This window comes from Bubalus bubalis, chromosome 10, assembly GCF_019923935.1.
Source record: "Bubalus bubalis isolate 160015118507 breed Murrah chromosome 10, NDDB_SH_1, whole genome shotgun sequence".
NCBI lineage: Eukaryota > Metazoa > Chordata > Mammalia > Artiodactyla > Bovidae > Bubalus > Bubalus bubalis.
This window is the reverse complement of record NC_059166.1, coordinates 64,560,180-64,574,170: the sequence shown is the minus strand read 5'-3', so window position 1 is coordinate 64,574,170 and position 13,991 is coordinate 64,560,180. Positions and strand designations below refer to the sequence as shown.

Genomic DNA, 13,991 nt, shown 5'->3' with positions numbered 1-13,991 from the left:
TTACTTCTGAGGGGTAAATAGAAATGATAGCTTTAATTCCTTTGTGATTATTTGTATGATACAATTTTGAACATAAGATGTTTCTATAGCAAGGATGTTTTTAGAAAGTTAGTGCTAATTTCAAGTATGTCAAATGCTTAATGTAGAGGGTACTTGCTATTCAGTTATAGTTTTGATGAAAATCCAAAAGTGACATTTTCATATTTTAAGAACTTTTTTCCATTTTAGAGCATGTCAAAAGAATATAGTAATTTGAATGCTCTATTTTTATTTCTAGAAACCAGCAAATATCCTAGTAATGGGAGAAGGTCCTGAGAGGGGGAGAGTCAAAATAGGTAGGTAATTATTTCTAAAATACCTTATTAAGAAACTAAAGTGACTGCAAAGATGGTTTCCCTTTTTAATACTCTTATTTAAGGAATTTTAAAATTAATTCCTCATAGTATTCATAGACAAGATGTTGGGAAATGTAGGTAGTTTATAAAATCCCTCAGATTTATTCCCAAAATAAGGTTCTGTAATTCTAAGCTGAGGCCAGCAAAAATGCCTTCCCACCCAGTACTCCAGGCGTGTTTCTGCTCCTGTTACTGTAATGCTACTGTTACACTCACCCGAAACACAATCCCGGGAGTCTTACTTTTGTCTCAGCTTTACCAAATGTTGTTTCCCTGAGTCCATCCTTCCCACCCTGACCCTGATGTATACACACAGATCCTCCCAGACACCTCCCTGCCCTCCCCTCTCCCTGCTGCATGTCTTGTGCCAGGTACCAACATATCTTTTCCAAATGAATATATATGTGTATAGACTCTCACTTGCCAGTCTTAGATTAAGGCACTGGCAGAAGTCTTGTTTCTGTACTAAAAATTTCTCTGCAACCTTGAAAGTTCTAAAAGAAACTGGTATCATTTATACCTGTGACATACTTGGGGAGAAGATAAGCTGAGAAATGCTTTATTCTAATTTTATTTATTCAGTGTTCAGTGCTTTTAAGAAAGATTTTAAATTTTATCAAGCTGCTTTCTTTGCTATTAGAATTTATCATGCTAGAAATGATCCAGAATTGTGCTAGCTTTGCCTGCTGCAAATTCATTCTGTCCTGCCCCAACCAAGCGCGCCCTGCTGCCTGGTCTTCTGCTTCTTCCGTTAATTCACTAGCCCAGTTCCTGAAGAAGCTGTTCTAAACCAACTTTTCTTTCTTTAACCTCTACTCTGAGTTTGAGATTGAATCATAAAAAAATTATGTTAAGAACCAGGTGGCTGCTTTCTTTCCCTCTCATCCCCTTTCTACCCTTCCTCACTGGTTTCTGTTTCACCCTCACACTTTTATTGAGTACCAAGTTTTTGCTGGTCACTCGGGAAGTAAAGGATGGTCCTCCTGTGGGGGACACTAAAATGGACACTTTGGTATGCCATCTCATTTGTTTTACACAGCCACCCTCTGGTAGGTACTGCAGATAAGTAAAGCTGGATTTACAGAGGGGGCAGCTTACTCAGCCTTTCCAAGGAAGTCTGGGGTCTCTTTCACAAAACATTGCTGCCTAGTGATAGCAAAGCTATCTGGTGTGACCTGACTGACCACGTTTTGTCAGCACAGCTCTGCCTTTGAAGCAGCCTCAGAGAAAGTGTCTGTTTCTCCTCAGTCCTATCCCGTGCCCTTCTAGCTTCTAAATACCTTCCTGCTGTACTTTGGTCCTTCTAATTACACTTTTTCCGTTCTTTCCTTCTCAAGTTTCTCCTCTTCACCTTTAAACACTCATAATCCAATTTTAACATAAATTTTCTCATATCCATTTTGTTTTCTTTACCATTTGTTTAATTTTTTCCCCTTGTTCCTCTACTTCTAAAATCATTTACATATTAGTTTCATGTACCCTAATCTGTTATTATGTTATTTTTTTTCTGACATCAATTCTGTTCCTCTATTGAAACTGCTGTCTACAAGGCTACCTCTGGTCTTTATCTTACCACGTCAGTAGCCTGTGTTTAGTTTCCGTTTTCCTTTTTACTGCCTTGTCATTTGTTCTTCTAGCTAGTCTGGTGGTGTGAGTGTCTTTACTTTGGTCTCTGTGACATCACATAATTCTGTTTTTCTATTACTTTTGCTGTGACTTCTGCATTTTATTCATTCTTATCTCTTATTCTTACTAACCTTCTGTTTCAAGACACCCTAGGCACTGGCTCGAGACATGGCCTTCCTCTACAGTTACTTCTTTAGGGAATTGATAAGTTATGGCCTTAAAATTTGGGGTTTTATGAAAATGATTTTAAGATCTGGATCTCAAATTCTGTTCTCTCACTCTAACTCTCTATTTGGATGTCTTGGTGGCAACCTATATTCCATTAATTCCAAACCAAATTACTCTCCAATGTTGTCATCATATTTATCTCAGTCTTCTCCTTAGTCTCCCAAGTAGCTCTGCTACTCAACATGAATTCTGCATTCTAGCCAGGCCAGTTAGTTGCCTTATTGTTAAGAATTTAGGATTATAATTCTACCCAAGATTAGAGAGAAAGTCAGGGTTAAAAGTAAACAACAATTAGTATTAAAGGTCTAGTGGACAGTTACAGTTAACCTAGTTGATTAAATTGTTTTTATATTTTGTTTTACTAGCACCTTATTTTTTTAAAACAGTAATGCTTTGATATCTATGCTTAACACTTTAATATAGTTCTCTTTTGATTGAAAGAAAAAGCATAGTAGTCTGACTGAAAAACACATTGTGCCCTCCCTGTATCAGAGGCTTCAGCTCCCAGCACCGGAGACCTGCGGGCCTTTCCTAAAATGCTCGTTGCCTTCTTTACTGTTCACAGTGGTTCCTCCTTCAGAAGCCAGCTCAAGTTCCACTTTCCATTTAGTCCACTTCTGCAAATGTTTATCAGACATTGTTCCAGATAAAACCATGGAGACATAACCTCTTCCTGCAATAAGACTCTTTGAGTCTAATAGAAACCAGTAGCAACTTTCCTTTTAGTCTTACAGTACTTACCCTTTTTATCTACTCTATCTATGAGTGAAAAGTCATCTCACCTTTATGTAAGCTCCTTGAATGTAGACGTTGCCTTCTGCTGCTTTTCTGTCATTTGATACTAATCAGCACCCACACCACAATTTTACTACCTCTGTTGAACTGAATAATTTAACTCATATCCAACTTTAGGAAAATAGGTGTTAGTAACATTTAGGCTAGTTACATTTAGTCTAAACTACTAATCATTTGAAAAATGGTTTGAAACTCCTTTGAAGTTCATACAATATATGGGAATTATTTTTAAGAGTATTTATTGTTTCTCTGGGCTTGATTTCATTTTTCAGTGAATTGATTGGCTTACATAAAGCTAAGAAGGTAGAGAATAAGGGGAGAAATATTGGCTTTAGCCTTTACTTAAAAATAGGAGCTTTTCAATGGAGGGAAGAGTATTCCATCATATTACTTTGCCATCAACAACAGTCAACATCTATTCAATATATAAAGCAGTGCTTTGAGGTAGGTGTAATATTGGTAGACTGGTTTTGACTATTTTTGTTTGCTATAGGGAATTTTGGTTTAAAAAGTGTAGGCATCAGCACAGGCATCCTTGGATAGCTTTATTTTTTAAGACCTATGTTCTCCGAAGCATTCTCAGAAAGTTCTGTAAATTATTCAAACTCTAAAGAAATAAAATCACTGTAAATTAAAAGTTGAATGCATTTCATAGCCTATTGGTTTTAGATTAAATGATACTCTATAGTTGCAACTTTAATGTACTGCTTGTGCACTGTATAATACACTAGGGACCATTATATAATCAAAATATACTGTATGTATTACCTATTTCAAATTATAGAGGCTTGTATTTGTGATTTTTTTTTTACCTTTGTGACGTGCAATTAGCATATGTATAATCTGTTGTATATCAGATCCATGGTTAAGAACATAGCTGCTAAATTATAACATGGTTTTTGCTTGAGTAGTGGCATTTTTACTTCCTATCCCTATGACTTTGGGCAAGTCATTGAACTGCTTTGGGCCTTAGATTCTTCATCACAGAAGTGGGGGTAGGGGGAGAATACTTATTAAACCAGCATTCTTATAAGGATTAAATGAAGCAATAAATGATGTATATGAAAATCATTTGTAAGCTCTGAAATGCTTTATAGATATGTTCTTTAGGAAATCTTAAGAAAATTAGATAGTAACCAGTACATTATTATATCAATAGTAATAATCTTTTTACTACTTTCGTATACCTCTAATATTTAAATTAGTTAGCTTTGGTATAGAGCTTTGTTAAATGCTGAGTTGTAACAAATTCTCTTACGTATTCTATGTATGTTCTTGAAAACATGTATGTGATGTTCTGGTAACTATACAACAGCTGGCTCTCTGGGGGAAAAAAAATCACCCCAGTTTATAGCATGCACTGTTTTTTGTGATGTAAATACTCCCACCATAGCCAATTTCAAGCCACAAACATGACATTACTGAACACCGTGTTGGGAAGATACTTAAAATGGCTCTCCTGAGTCCATAAAAGCCAACTCAGGCACAGGTTGAACTAAGATAGACTCAAGATTTTAGATATATAGGCATACAGAAGTCATAATCATGAAAACTTGTAGACTTTATTTTAAAAACATACACAAATATTATTCTGTCTCTGAAAGCCAGGAATCTGGAACCAGACCTGGATTTTTATTCTGACTCTTTACTTACTAGTTCTGTGACTTTGGACAAGGCAGAGTATCTCTAAACCCTCAGTCTCTTCATCAGTCAAATAGGCACAATAACAGTATCTCCCTCAGAAGGGGAGACCTGGTGCTGGTACAGACCACGGGTTGGAAAGGATTGCTTTGTAAGGTTAGTGGCTATTGTCATCATGGTTATAACAGCATGCCACACTGAGTTTTTATTAATTGATTTTATTTTTTAGCTGACATGGGCTTTGCCAGATTATTCAATTCTCCTCTAAAGCCACTAGCAGATTTGGATCCTGTAGTTGTGACTTTCTGGTATCGGGCTCCAGAACTTTTGCTTGGTGCAAGGCATTATACAAAGGCCATTGGTAAGTTAGTGTGAAATGATTTACTTGTAATTGGTAAGTATTATATCATTATTGTATGATACTGCATTTATGATAAATACTCAATGGCATAATAAAGCTGCCTTGTAAAGGCCACTTTGTATGGCTTTGTAAAAGTCCTGTTGTCATCTCTATGCCTAGATTTTATATTCTTGTAGCTCTAGATTTTCAGCTGTTTAGGAGAATATGATTTTTTTTTTTTTAAAAGAAAGCATTTTCTTTTTTTAATTATTTATTTTTAATTGGAGGGTAATTGCTTTACAATGTCGTGTTGGTTTCTGCTGTGCAACAGTGTGAATCAGCCATCAGTATACATGTATCTCCTCCCTCTTGGGCCTAAAAGAAAGCATTTGCTTTCAGAGAATACAAGTGTCTGATCTTGTTATGTTGCCTAGAAATGATAAAATGCAGATTTTGTTTTGCACCTACCTACTATTGATCAGAAGAACTGGAGAGAGGTTTAGAATTTTCTTCACAAAAAGAAAAACAGAAAAACTGAAATAGTGTAGTTAGTGGAGGGAGCCCCTGCTATTTGGGAAAAAGTTAACCAGTCAGTCCTTTCCTAAGCAAGAAACAATATGACTAATCCTTTTCTCTTGCCATTATAGTTATCAGAATGGCAGTTTCTCCATTAAGGTAGGAAATAGAACCTGGGTAGACTAGCTGTGCTCAGCATCTTGCCATCTCACCAAGTGTAAACGCTGAACAAGAAAACCTGTTAAAAACACAATTTGTAGGATTTAAAGTCTGCTTCAGAACAGAGGCATCGGAGATTTCGCTGCCTGGCCCTGTAGTGTCCTCACAGGGCCCAGCTGCCAACTGAGGGAGTCGGGAAGAGAGAGATGCCCTCAAACCTAGGTACTGCTTTAAAAGAGGTGAAAAGAGAAGACAGGGAGGGAGGAAGTGGGGCCATTAATGTGAAGGCCTAGTTCTATAAGGTACCTACATTTTGCTCACTGTGTTTCTTTAAAGTTTCCTTTTCTTGAATTCTGTTTACTTGTATTAGACTAATTTTGACTGCATTTAGCTCCTTTGGTCAAGTTCTATTTGATAAAGACACTTAAATTATAAAATTATTAAAAATAGACAAGCATAATCCTTTCTCTGTTAAGCTTATGAAAAATCTGAAAAGAACTATCAAAGAGTTATCAAGGAAGTTCTCACATTTGAAGAGATCAGACTCATAATTAACCTCTTCATGGGTAGAAATGGAAACAAAAATTAAAATATGGTAATGTCCTCATTCATCAGGAGGTCTGATTTCTACAAAACTTAGATACCCAGAACACGTTTATACTTCCTTTGTCTAGTGATTGAGACACTAGCACAGTGTGGAATCTTGTTAGTTCTTCACAAGTACTACTGAAGGATTTTGTTAAATTAGTGAAAAAGGCTATGAGTGGCCACAGCACCATAAGGAAAACCATATGTGTTTGATAGTAGAGGCATGTGAGACTGACCTCAGACCCATCCCCTGGCAGCTGAGCCTGTAATAATAAGACCCCTGACCAGAGGCTGTCACCGTTACCAGCCAAGGGCAGTGGCAGCTGTCTGTGAAGGTGGGAGAACTTTTTTTGATACGAAAAGTAAATGGAAGGGATACAGCAGGGGTCCCCAACCTCTGGGCCGTGGACTGGTACCTCCTGTCAGATCAGTGGTGGCATTAGATTAGAAATAAAGTAAGCCAGAAAGAAAAACACCAATACAGTATAATAACACATATATATGGAATTTAGAAAGATGGTAACGATAACCCTGTATGCGAGACAGCAAAAGAGACACAGATATATAGAACAGTCTTTTGGACTCAGGGAGAGGGCGAGGGTGGGATGATTTGGGAGAATGGCATTGAAACGTGTATATTATCATATGTGAAACAAATCGCCAGTCCAGGTTCGATGCATGATACAGGCTGCTTGGGGCTAGTGCACTGGGATGACCCAGAGGGATGGGATGGGGAGGGAGGTGGGAGAGGGCTTCAGGATGGGGAACATGTGTATACCCATGGTGGATTCATGTCAATGTATGGCAAAACCAATACAATATTGTAAAGTAATTAGCCTCCAATTAATTTAAATTTATATTAAAAAAAAGAAAGTGCATAATAAATGTAACGCGCTTGGATTATCCCAACTCTGGTCCATGGAAAAATCATCTTCCACAAAACTGGTCCCTGGTGCCAAAAAGGTTGGGGACCGCTGGGAGAGAGCAGTTCTTAGAATAAGCCTGACTCTGTTTCCATTCCAGTGGGTGCGCTGAGGGGCTTTATTTTTGAGACATTTACCATTATGGTTGCTTCTTCTGGTATTAGTTCTCTCTCTTGAGAACAATAAAATCTAGACAATCTCAGAAGGTACCAGAGGCTAGGAAGGGGCCAAAAGTTAAGACAGAGAAAAGGGGAGTGCTAGCTGGGAGCAACAGTTGGTGCTTTAGAACAGGACTGGTGGTGAGATAACGTGGGGCACAGGGTGGGAGTACCAGATGTGATAACAGCAGAACCTCCCGTGCGCTGGGCTCTTACCTAGCACTGTGCAGTCTGTGTCAGAAGGGAGACTCCAGGAAGAGAAGGAAGACTCAGCCAGAAACCTTGTTAAACAAAATGACGCCCCACCAAAGAATGTCTCACTTGGAGAGATTGCTAGCAAAGCTGCAGCCTGTGTCTAACATGTCCCTCTGGTGATTCTGCTGTGTGTGGTCCCCACACTTTGAGAAGTATAGTTCTATGAATATTTTCTGATTAACTGCTCTACTGTTGTAATAAAAAATAGATGTGAGTTTTGGAAATAAAGGTAATTGGGTATGAACTGGAAACCAACTGTATTTGTAATTTCCTCAGGGTAAGGAGAACTGAAATTGAATTTTAACCAGCTTGTGACTTACTAGCTCAGTAAAAATGAGACTTAGCAATTAAAGATAAAAACCTAATCACTGATTTCTAATTTTAGTCATCCCAATTATTTATTCTGGATAGAAGTGAGGAAAAAAGTTAAGATAGAAAAATAATAATCCCCACATTAGTTAGCTTATATATTCATAGCAGACATAAATATACAGTTACTCATTCTTAGAATTCTGTGTACCTGGTTCATATCAGAAATGAGTATTATTTCTATTCAGAGCATATAAAAGAGAGTTTGATTTGGCATCAGTGAAAATTTATGAAATGAGATTTAACCCAGGAGGTGAGTGGTGGTGGTTGTGGTATGTGTGTGTGTGAGAGAGAGAGAGAGAGAGAGAGAGAGAGAGAGACACACACACACACACACACACACAGGGAGTGGGGCAGGGGGAGGCAGGGAGGAGAGAGGAGAGGGAGAGAGAGAAAAGTGCAAGTCATTGATAAAGGAAAGAGCTGAGAAATGGGTATAGATGGTGCTGGAGCCAGGTGATCATTTAAAATTAGATGCTAATATGAGGCAAGACACCCTAGAATTTAATAATGCCTGCTACATTGAGGTTCCTCCTCTTAGCAGTTCTTCAGGAAATCTAGATACAGGCCCCTGTCCTTGATTAGAGGGCCAACCAGGAACTGTGTGGCCAGTAACATACAGTAGTTGTCTCCATTGACTGCATAGTAGAGGCAGCTGCAGGAAGACTTGGGACAGTCAGAGGCTGCCATATCAGGGCCAGGGGGACAGCCAACATGACATGGCAGAGAAAAAAATGACAAAGTAGACACTGAACAGTATTATTATTCTCGTTGGATCTTCATAATGAGGATGATTAAGTTATATTTTATAGCCTCTTAAGATGGCAGGTAATAACGTAATAAAAATGGTTATTGAAAGGATATATTCCCATTATCCGGAAGGCTAACTTGTGTGGAAGGAAACCATCCCTGAATGGAGTCAGATACATGAGACATTACTATATATGTAATAGTAGAATGTAGAATAGTAGAATGTGATTGCTATGTTTAGAAGACTTCTAAACACTGTACTTTTCTATGCTATCCCATAGTCTCTGTGTTATTAACTTTAAAAATACTAAGTGGCATTAAGTGGGCAAGTATGAATATACACCTCACAAAAATTAGTTCACATGTACATTTGGCAAAGCATTATAAATATTACAGTCTTAGAATCTAGATTAAAACTATAGTTTTTCAATGTGTAAAATCCAAGTAGAATCATCTTTAACTGGTTATTTGAAGTAGTTAATAAAACTCTGAAAGATGCCTCAATGTATCTTGGCATGGTGGAGTTGGGGCAACATCTAAGTGAGTATGTTCAGATCACTTCTCTTTACTGGTGTCATGCAGTACTTGTATATACTTGTATTTATCAGCTTCTAGAAATGGCAGCCCACTCCAGTATTCTTGCCTAGAGAATCCTGTGGACAGAGGAGCCTGGTGGGCTGCCGTCTATGGGGTCACACAGAATCGGACATGACTGAAGTGACTTAGCATGCATGCACGTATTGGAGAAGGAAATGGCAACCCACTCCAGTATTCTTGCCTGGAGAATCCCAGGGATGGAGGAGCCTGGTGGGCTGCCGTCTGTGAGGTCGTACAGAGTTGGACATGACTGAAGCGACTTAGCAGCAGCAGCAGCAGATCTTACCACTTCTTGAAAAAACTGTAGGTGGTATCTTTCAGACAAAAGTTGAGTTTTTCCAAATTATTTTGTGTAATCTGTACCGTCTAGACCGACAACTCAAAAATTCTAGTCATTATGTATTTGATTGCTTTAAAGAAACATATCACCATACCTGATTATATTATTTTATTCTATCACATCTTGAGTGTTATGCCTTGTATTAGATTATCAGTTGAATGCTTCAGCAATTAAATTATTAATAGTGGTTAGGAAGGCTTTTGCCTAAATGTAAAGAAAACTCATTGCTTGCTAAATTGAGTTCCCCAAGTTTATCTTGATCAAGAAATTTACAAGTAAATGTTTTTTATTTGACTTTCAGTCTGTTATGTGATGGTATAGCTGTGCTGTGTTCAGTCACTCAGTCGTGTCCAACTCTTTGCGACCCCATGGACTGTAGCTCTTCAAGCTCCTCTATCCATGGGGATTCTGCAAGCAAGAATACTGGAATGGGTTGCCATGCCCTCCTCCAGGAGATCTTTCCAACCCAGGGATCGAACCCAGGTCTCCCACATTGCAGGCAGATTCTTTACTGTCTGAGCCACCAGGGAAGCCCAATGATATAGCTATTTCATATCATATATGTTTTCTTAATATACTTACTGTATTCACTGAAAAGGTTTTTAAAATTTATTTGGGGGATTCTTTTCTTTTTAAAAGCTATACTTAATATGCAGTATTATATTAAGATATATGATGTATATAATTTTTATATGTTGCAAAATAATCATCACAGTAAGTCCAGTTACCATCTCTCACCATTGTAAAGTTATTACAATACCATTGACTTTATTCCCTTTGTGTACATTTCATCCCTGTAACATCCTTGGAAGTTTGTACCTCTTAAGCTCTTTTACCTATTTCATCCATCTGCCTACCTTGAAAAATATTTTTATATGTAGGTTGTGATTATACCAAGAAATTATAACCAAAGAAATACAATAAATGTGTACAAAAAGTTGTTTTTCTTCCTTCATAGATATATGGGCAATAGGTTGCATATTTGCTGAACTGTTGACTTCAGAACCTATTTTTCACTGTCGTCAGGAAGATATAAAAACAAGCAATCCTTTTCATCATGATCAACTAGACCGAATATTTAGTGTCATGGGATTTCCTGCAGGTAATTTATTTATTTATTTTATTTTTTTCAAAATAATACTTGAGTTATATTTCAAAAACATTCTTTTTGAAAAGGATATTTTAAGTATTTTTATGTATATTTTTAAGCTAAAATAACTAGATTTTTGATAAGTGACATTATTTCCTGTAACAACATTCAATATTTTATTTTGCCTAAGATAAAGACTGGGAAGATATTAGAAAGATGCCAGAATACCCAACACTTCAGAAAGACTTTAGAAGAACAACGTAAGTAATACCATATTACATACAAGTAACATCCAGTGGGAATGTTTAAATTAATCCTTTTAAAAACCAGATAGATTATTGTTTAAACCAGAAACTTAGATGTTAGTATATTAATTATGTTTATAGATTTAAAGAAGATATTTCAAATGTTGTTAATGTATATGCCAGGCTCAGGCATATATTTATTTAAAAACTTTTAATAATTTAAGGGTCAATAGACAGTTTAAAAGTCTCTTCTGTTTAGCTTGGAAAGGGGCTCAGTTCAAGGCCTTAATGGTAGTTTTGTCTTTATCTGTGTCATGAGTTGTGTCTGAAATGCTGGGCTAGGCAACCAGCAAGGGTGGCAGGAGGAAGAACACATGGCTAGGATCTGAGTAAAACTAACTGGTGGGATGTCTATGCTGAGTGGAAATGAGAGGAGTTTGTTATAAATATGAGCACCTAGAGGAAAAGGTGGAAGAGAGTCTCATTTGGGAAACGTAACAGAACAATTTCAGGACGGGAATGGCTTGTAGGAACAGAAGCAGACATGATAAAGCAGCAGCGAATGGCACTGATCATTTGGGGCCTCTCTTTCACACAGTCCTAGGTAGGGGTCCTTGCCTCCATGCAGCTCCTAAAGAGAGCGCTGACATTGCTCAGGTGTCTGAATTGGGCTCTCTTCTCACCCTAGACATTTCCCTGGACAGTCTCTGTGATTTTGATGGCTACAGCGCACCAGTTATGCTGGTGGCTCCCAATTTATACATTCTACTCTGCCTTCCTTTCCAAGTTTCAGACCCATGTATCTAACTGCTTTTTGGAATCCCAAATTGAGTGTCCCATAAATACTTCAAAATACGTGTCCCAAACTGAGCTCATCATCCGTCCTCCTAAACTTTTCCTCCCACTATATTCCTTATCTTAGGAAATGGCTCCATGATTTACCTAATTGTTCAAGCCAAAGACCTTAAAGATGTCCCTGATCCTTCTCCTCTCTCACTGTCTTCCATTTTATCCCCTAGTGTCCAAACGATCAGCAAATCTAGTAAATTCTTTGTTTCAATATCCTTCAGATCTCTGTATTTCTCTCCATCTACCCTGCCACTATTATAGACCAGACTACCACCCTCTCTCTCACCTGGGATCCTGCACTGGCCTCATAAGTGGTATTTCTACCTTCAGTTTTCATTCTGACTCACTGCCTGTTCTGCAGTCATTGCCAAAAGCACATCTGAGCATGTCAGTCTTCACGTTGTTTTCAGTTTTTAAATGTGGCTTACAAAAGCCTGGGCATCACCAAATTTATCTCCTAAACCTCTGTCCACTTTGTACTCTGTGGGCTGCACATCATAAATTTCTTTAAGATCCTCAAAACCCCTGAGCTTTCTTGGACCCCTGGATTTTTACACATGCTGTTCCCTCAGGATATATTGATACCATCCTCCCCACCCATTTCATCAGATAACTCCTGTTTATCCTTTCTATCCTGATGAGGTCTCCCCTTGCCCTTCTAGTCAGGTGCTCCCCCTCTGCACTCCTGTGGCATATCCTGAGCTGCTTCTCTCAGCACACATCACTTTGCTCGACAGTTGGCTTTTGAACACTTATCTGCCTTTCCCTCTAGAATATGGATCGTGCCCATTTTAGGCACCATTAGAGGCATCTCCAGGGCCTAGTATATAGTGCATGTTCATTAGTTACTTGTCAAATGGGTATTAAATGAAAGTGGTTCAAGTAATTGAAGATAAGCTGGTAATATAAAAGAGAAAATTAATTAAGACACAACATTTTATCTTAGTATTTAAAGGCCAAAGGAAGAGTTTTACATAAAATGATAGTATTTACAATAACCAGAAATAACAGGAGAGAAATTTAGAAAGATAAATGACATTTAGTTAAAAATTAACAGAAAAAGATAAGAGCCCATACTTTCTAAGCAAACAATTTTATCCACATAAAAGCTGCCTACTAATACATAACACAAAAAGGAATTTATTAAAAATTAGCTAAATATAATGCAGTTTACATACAAGTCACTAAAGTATAATAAAAAATTCCAGATAATATTATTTCAAATGACATTAGAAAGTAAACAAATAACTTGTTTTCATTATATCAGATAAAAAGAACCAAAAAAATTACTCTTGATGTGAATTGTGAAGGGTAACAACAGAATTTTTTCTGTAATCTTTCCAAAGTGTCAGCTCTTGTTAGCTCATTAGAAGGCAAGGTGAGAACAGAATTAAAAGGAAATAAGTTGACTTTAAAAATTGAATGTTTGAATAAACATGCTGATAAAATGCTTTATAATGTATATAGAGAGTTTGAAAATTGTTCAGCTCCTAAACTGTAGTAAATCTAGAAGAGGATAATACAGAAAATGACAATTTATCTTATTTGTAATATTAGGAAAAATAAGAAACCACAACGGGAATCGAGCAATAGGATTTTTCAACTTCAAGACCTTTTATATTATGATAGGAACAACCTTAGGATCGGGAGTTAAGTCAAGAAATCAGTTGATTCAACATAAAGACCAAAGCTATGTTGACGGACTCCATTTAAACGAAACCTTAAAGTTTTGTTTAACCATCACTAAACTTAATGGTTACCTTGCCAATAAAAATATTCCTGGTATTGGAGGAAAATAATTTTTAAGTTAATATACATGGCAAAGATTTTCTTAAAAATACCTGGTGTTGGCAAGGGCATAATAAAATGGGCATCCTTACTTATAGCTACTGGGGAGAATGAATGCTTCTCAGACATTAAGGTATCCACAGATCACCTGGAGACCTTGTTAAAGATTCTGATTCAGAATCCGGAATAGGGCCTGAGTACCTGCATTCCTAGTGCAGGCTTTCCGCTGCCCGTGCTGCTGGTCTGAGGGCCAGGTTCATGTAGCAAGTTCTAGAGCACACAAAAATGGCTTTGGCATGTACTTACCCTTTGACCTAATAATTCTAAGACTTTATCCTG

At 37.4% G+C, this 13,991-nt stretch overlaps 1 protein-coding gene across 5 annotated transcripts in view; it reads left to right on the top strand.

The window, feature by feature from the left end:
- The window catches only part of CDK19 (cyclin dependent kinase 19), a 172,146-nt gene that overhangs the window by 146,920 nt on the left and 11,235 nt on the right, over positions 1 to 13,991 (top strand). For all 5 annotated transcript variants that reach the window (XM_044924406.1, XM_025294721.2, XM_006071819.3 and 2 more), the window contains 4 exons: positions 278 to 335; positions 4,915 to 5,046; positions 10,639 to 10,782; positions 10,961 to 11,030. In XM_044924406.1, the coding sequence (XP_044780341.1) occupies positions 278 to 335; positions 4,915 to 5,046; positions 10,639 to 10,782; positions 10,961 to 11,030 (404 nt within the window). The remainder of the gene's footprint in view (positions 1 to 277; positions 336 to 4,914; positions 5,047 to 10,638; positions 10,783 to 10,960; positions 11,031 to 13,991) is intronic.